This window comes from Quercus suber, unplaced genomic scaffold (assembly GCF_002906115.3).
Source record: "Quercus suber isolate HL8 unplaced genomic scaffold, Cork oak 2.0 scaffold_211, whole genome shotgun sequence".
NCBI lineage: Eukaryota > Viridiplantae > Streptophyta > Magnoliopsida > Fagales > Fagaceae > Quercus > Quercus suber.
The window spans coordinates 735,361-741,888 of NW_027069669.1; the positions used below are offsets into that span (position 1 = coordinate 735,361).

A 6,528-nucleotide genomic window follows, 5' to 3' on the forward strand; every position below is an offset into this window, starting at 1 on the left:
TGAAGCCAAAACAAACACAGCCTTAGTGACAAATCACTTAATACTGAAAATTCCTACTTTAGTCTACTTTTTTTTTTTTTATTATGAGTGGATTAGGAAATTGAATTTTTTAATTGGTTGAATATTTATTTAAATGTGTTAAATGTGAAAATAGAAGATCTGAAGCAATAATAAGATGCCATGGGGAGTATTACAAACAACAAGATGCCCAGCTCGCCACTAGCACAATCCTAAAAGGGCTAAAGAACAACAAAAGAGGCTGCAAAAAAAATCAGATTAGGGGCAGCTCTTTACCCCTGTAAATTCAGCCATAATAACACATCAACAATGTAAACAATGCCTGCACGTTTATTGGACATTTCAGTCATGCTAAAACACATGGTCTACTCACTGGCATTTAATGGCCGCACAAGCCTTTAAATTTGGCTATTGAAGATTGTAATTCATAACTCATTTGCCTGCATGGCACTAATTGTGCTTGCCTGGACTAGAGTATATAATATTGGACAGCATAACTATCTTTTTATTTCAATTTTAAAGCATCCAATCACCAGCAAAACCAAGGCAAATAAACTTCGGGTAAACCAAATGCATCCATTAAATTTCCTCTAACAAGGAAACTACATCGAGGCATCCTAGTGTTGGTTGATGCTGTCAAATTAGTTTACAAATTTAATTATGGTAGTTTCTTATGATAACAACATCCACATGCCAAACTCCAAAACTTGGAGATACCCCTCCCATCTTATTAACTGCGCTTTGTGAAGAGGCAAATTCCGAGCATGAATGGAGTTTATATTGCAGCAATGCACTCAATTTCAATCTTGGCATCCAATGGTAATGCTGCTACCTGGTATGTTGAACGTGCAGGGGCAGGCGAAGGAAAGTCTGCATAACAAACCATTTAAGCAGGTGTGATGACGGGGAGATTTCGCAACTTTTCCAGTTGTATCACCATATGCAATATAATGAACTTAGTAATGCTATAGATTCTTTAGTGAAGCAACATACCAAATTAGGTCACCTCCCCTCAAGAAATGTAGATTATATATTACATCAAAAATTAAATTTAGAAGAGTTCATCTTAAACAGCATAAGCAGAGAGATAACAAATTTTTGGCCAAAAGGCATGTCTAGCTTGAAAGCTATCAATACTTGCTAGTTGCTACCATAAACTCATAGCACCTACTACAAATCTGGCACAAGAAATAAGATTTATGCTGAGCCCTGAAGCAGAAAAGCTTTCACACCCACCAAATTGATAACTAGTGAGTGGATTACGCCCCAATTTGTTAAATTAGGGGCATCTTTCTATGAGCAGGAGTCACAACTATCAATTAAAACCTAGAAAACTCAGGATTTCATGATCTATAGGCTTCATTTGGATTCTCCTGCGTTCGCGTTTTTTCTCCTGTGTTTGCCTTTTTTTTTCTTTTTCTTTTTCTTTTTTTTCAGCTCAGCACCTTCCATGAACAGTGCATTTAAAATAGTGAACAGTAATTTTAAAAGTGAACAGTAACCGGAAAATGATTTTGTGCGGTTGGATACTGAAAACTATTTCCGGTTACTGTTCACTTTTAAAATTACTGTTCACATGCCTATTTGCACTGTTCATTGCACCAGGTGCTGGAATTTAAAAAAAAAAAAAAAACAGCCAAAAACTCGTCTGCGTGAAAATGCAGACGCAATCCAAACAAAGCTATAAAGTTCAAATTTTTATATGATTCAACACAACATACATAGTGCAAAGATGGTGGACTGGGCATTTGTATGCATTCCTAATAAAAGTTTTAAATTGACATCAAAACATCTAGTTTGATTATAAAACTCACATTTAGCATAAATCTCATTCACTTTCTTGAAGTCTTTAAGGTCAGCTAACCTGCAGCAAACAATGATAGGTAAACTTATTTGTTTTGCAACATTCAATTTCTAAAATCAAGGCAACAGAGCAAAGAATTGAGGAATTCATACATAATTGTTGTCTTAACTACTGCAGCATAACTCGCACCACCAGCTTTAAGTATTTCCCCCATATTTTTGAGAACCTACAATTTTCCATTGGCCTGAGTAAGTAAAAAACAGCTGGCTTTGCAATTTGGAAACAAGAGCCATCAATTGCACACCTTTTGCCTAGGTAAATGTCACCAAGAGAACTAAACCACATTTATGACAAACAAAAAATTTCCATGATGGTTGAGTTAAGGGGAAAAGAAAAAAAAAATATATATACACACACACACACACACACACATATATATAGACACACATGGGAAAGAGACCAAGAATTACAATATTCTGCTGAACATACATATACATTGAAATCTAATAAGGTAACAGCCAGAGAGGTGAAGATATGTAGATGTATCCTAAAAACATTAAAAGAAAGTGTACATGTCATTTACTTTACCTGCTCAGTTTGATCTTCCACAGAATCTGAGATGAACTTTCCAGTCTGTATGCATGTAGAAATCACATGTCATCAGCACAGTTACCCAAAACACTTTTTTTTTTAATTGGTAAGGTTATACACACACCCACTGGGTCATGAACCCATGACCTTGCCTCAACCTTGCTCTTACAAGGGGAAGAGGTGCCACTTGAGGTAGAGCCCAATGGCACTACTTGTGTGCATTGGCACATATCAGCAGTATAATTTCCAAGGCACATGCAAGTGCACATGTAAACCCACAAGAAAAATTAAGATAGGAAGTGATAAGCAAGACTGTCATGGTGACACAACAAACCTCTGGGACAAGCCCAAGAACACCGGACACAAAGAGGAAGTTATTGGCTTTTGTGGCCTGAGAATATGGTCCCAAGGCAGCAGGAGCCTTTTCTGTTTGAACAGCTTCCTTTATACCTACAGCCAGGACAAACATAAGCACACACGTTCAGGAATTTGTGAAACTTAATATTTGGTGATAAAAAGCAAATAAAAATGACAAACATGGCAAACAATTATCAAACTATTATCAAGGTATTTGATGTCATTAGTTTAGTAATTAGTTTAAACAAGAAGATTTAGCATCTGTGCTTGTGAGCCACCCAAAAAGATCACCAACAAGCAACCCTTCTCTTTTAAACGAGGAAGCTAAGACAGTGGCCATACCATACACATCTAAGTTATATTGGTAAGATAAGATGCTGGAATCCCAAATTCTGTTGAGAACATTTTATTGGATTTCTTAGGTATTAATAAACCATAAGGCAAATGCATTTTCTTGCTTGAGCTTTTCTATATAGCCACAAATATATTTCTCTTTAGTTCTTCTTCCATTGTGTTGGCTAATTGAAAAATGAAAAAAAAAAAATCAATAAAAACTGAGAAACAAATATTCTGAGGTAGTTCAGTCAGTTGCATATGTTCATGGTGGTGGTTGTAAATCTGATCACACTTCAGCGATCATGAAATTATTGGTGTAACAGAAAATAAATCTTGTCCTCCTCAAAGCATTGATTCAACTCAATGTCACATGACTTGTCCGCTTCTTAGCCCAGAACTAAAACTATGATTAAGATCCAAATAAACTTTGGAACTCACATTCACATAAAAATGAATCAAATAACAAAACCATTCCATTTTTAACAAGATCACCAAACCTTAGAATCAGAACTAACCTACAAAATGACAACACGTGTCATTTTAACCCATGTTTGATACTTCCACCCATCATGACCTGAATTTTTTTGATAATTCAATAGTTGGGGGTGAGGGGATTGGAACCCTGTACGTCTCCATTGGAAACACCAAGAGTGATGACCTTATTTACAAACTAAACATCATTAAGAAGCAAGAATTCCACACATCAAAAACCCAAGTGCCAATTTACAGGGAGTACAATTTGAAACCCACCCCACACCCCAAAACAATTCTCTTTATAACCTCCAAAATGCAAACTCACCACTACAAATGGTCCTATCAATTAACAAATAGCAGCCATTTTCATAAAATGTATACATACAAAAAAAAAAAAAAAAAAAAATACTTGTGTGCATTGGCACATATCAGCAGTATAATTTCCAAGGCACATGCAAGTGCACATGTAAACCCACAAGAAAAATTAAGATAGGAAGTGATAAGCAAGACTGTCATGGTGACACAACAAACCTCTGGAACAAGCCCAAGAACACCGGACACAAAGAGGAAGTTATTGGCTTTTGTGGCCTGAGAATATGGTCCCAAGGCAGCAGGAGCCTTTTCTGTTTGAACAGCTTCCTTTATACCTACAGCCAGGACAAACATAAGCACACACGTTCAGGAATTTGTGAAACTTAATATTTGGTAATAAAAAGCAAATAAAAATGACAAACATGGCAAACAATTATCAAACTATTATCAAGGTATTTGATGTCATTAGTTTAGTAATTAGTTTAAACAAGAAAATTTAGCATCTGTGCTTGTGAGCCACCCAAAAAGATCACCAACAAGCAACCCTTCTCTTTTAAACGAGGAAGCTAAGACAGTGGCCATACCATACACATCTAAGTTATATTGGTAAGATAAGATGCTGGAATCCCAAATTCTGTTGAGAACATTTTATTGGATTTCTTAGGTATTAATAAACCATAAGGCAAAATGCATTTACTTGCTTGAGCTTTTCTATATAGCCACAAATATATTTCTCTTTAGTTCTTCTTCCATTGTGTTGGCTAATTGAAAAATGAAAAAAAAAAAAATCAATAAAAACTGAGAAACAAATATTCTGAGGTAGTTCAGTCAGTTGCATATGTTCATGGTGGTGGTTGTAAATCTGATCACACTCCTCCTCAAAGCATTGATTCAACTCAAGTCTCGGAGTTCCATTGCGTGTACCAACTCCCAACTTTGAGGTAAAAAAAGGTAACATGAAGTCCATTGCAGATTAACTCCTTCTAAATTGCAACTCTGAAATCAAACGAAGAATTGTCTAAGGTACCCCTAAGAATTCAAAATTTACTTCTGTTGCTAAAAATTTACCTAAAAATTCACCACAAATACTACAATGTCACATGACTTGTCCGCTTCTTAGCCCAGAACTAAAACTATGATTAAGATCCAAATAAACTTTCAAACTCACATTCACATAAAAATGAATCAAATAACAAAACCATTCCATTTTTAACAAGATCACCAAACCTTAGAATCAGAACTAACCTACAAAATGACAACACGTGTCATTTTAACCCATGTTTGATACTTCCACCCATCATGACCTGAATTTTTTTTGATAATTCAATAGTAGGGGGTGAGGGGATTTAAACCCTGAAAATTGCCGTTGGAAACACCAAGAGTGATGACCTTATTTACAAACTAAACATCATTAAGAAGCAAGCATTCCACACATCAAAAACCCTAGTGCCAATTTACAGGGAGTACAATTTGAAACCCACCCCAAAACAATTCTCTTTATAACCTCCAAAATGCAAACTCACCACTACAAATGGTCCTATCAACAAACAAATAGCAGCCATTTTCATAAAATGTATACATACCAAAAAAAAAAGAAAAAGAAAAAAAAAAAGCACATTTTATGAATTGATTATTCATTGTAATGAGTCACAATCCTAACTTTATTGAATAGGCCATAACAAGTGACAAGGAGAAACAAACAGTCTAGTCCTACAGTTTTATACTCCTAATATTGAATTAGAACTATTCATCAATGTGTGTGAAACACTAGAAATGTGAAGCGGAATCGTTCATATTCCATGAGAGAAATGAACAGGGTTTAAAGGAAAAAGAATTAGAGAGAGCTCACGAGAATCGGTGGAAATGGCAAAGCAAGCGAAGGGCAGAGAGTGCTTAGGGGAGCGCCACAAAGCGGTGCTTGCGACGGAGGCGAAGCCTGCGCCGGCGGCTAAAGGAGCCCTGGTTCGCAGTGCGCGCATGTCCACCGCCGGCACGTTGAAAGACCTAACTGCACACCACGCCATCTCTCTCTCTCTCAGCCATTTTCATAAAATGTATACATACAAAAAAAAAAAAAAAAAAAAAGCAGATTTTATGAATTGATTATTCATTGTAATGAGTCACAATCCTAACTTTATTGAATAGGCCATAACAAGTGACAAGGAGAAACAAACAGTCTAGTCCTACAGTTTTATACTCCTAATATTGAATTAGAACTATTCATCAATGTGTGTGAAATACTAGAAATGTGAAGCGGAATCATTCATATTCCATGGGAGAAATGAACAGGGTTTAAAGGAAAAAGAATTAGAGAGAGCTCACGAGAATCGGTGGAAATGGCAAAGCAAGCGAAGGGCACAGAGCACTTAGGGGAGCGCCACAAAGCGGTGCTTGCGACGGAGGCGAAGCCTGCGCCGGCGGCTAAAGGAGCCCTGGTTCGCAGTGCGCGCATGTCCACCGCCGGCACGTTGAAAGACCTAACTGCACACCACGCCATCTCTCTCTCTCACTTGCTGACTTTGCTTTCTCACTCTTCTTTCGTCTTGTTGGAACTTAGAAACTCTCCCTTTTTCTTTCTTTTTCTTTTCTTCTCTCTAGTTACTAGGTATTTGTCCTGTCCTTTCTCTTCTTTTCTT

At 36.7% G+C, this 6,528-nt stretch overlaps 1 protein-coding gene across 2 annotated transcripts; it reads right to left on the reverse strand.

The window, feature by feature from the left end:
* Window positions 1-574: 574 nt before the first annotated feature.
* On the reverse strand, window positions 575-6,528 carry LOC112034025 (reactive Intermediate Deaminase A, chloroplastic). 2 transcript variants are annotated; one of them, XM_065779527.1, is made up of 6 exons: window positions 6,215-6,528; window positions 4,112-4,227; window positions 2,411-2,455; window positions 1,975-2,048; window positions 1,833-1,882; window positions 575-888 (listed from the first exon to the last, which is right to left on the reverse strand). In XM_065779527.1, exons 1-6 carry the CDS (start codon window positions 6,387-6,389, stop codon window positions 794-796), a joined length of 555 nt encoding a protein of 184 aa, XP_065635599.1. In that variant the 5' UTR covers window positions 6,390-6,528; the 3' UTR covers window positions 575-793. The 2 variants fall into 2 exon arrangements, with proteins under 2 accessions (XP_065635599.1, XP_023922583.1); XM_024066815.2 differs by lacking the exon at window positions 6,215-6,528 and adding an exon at window positions 5,742-5,925.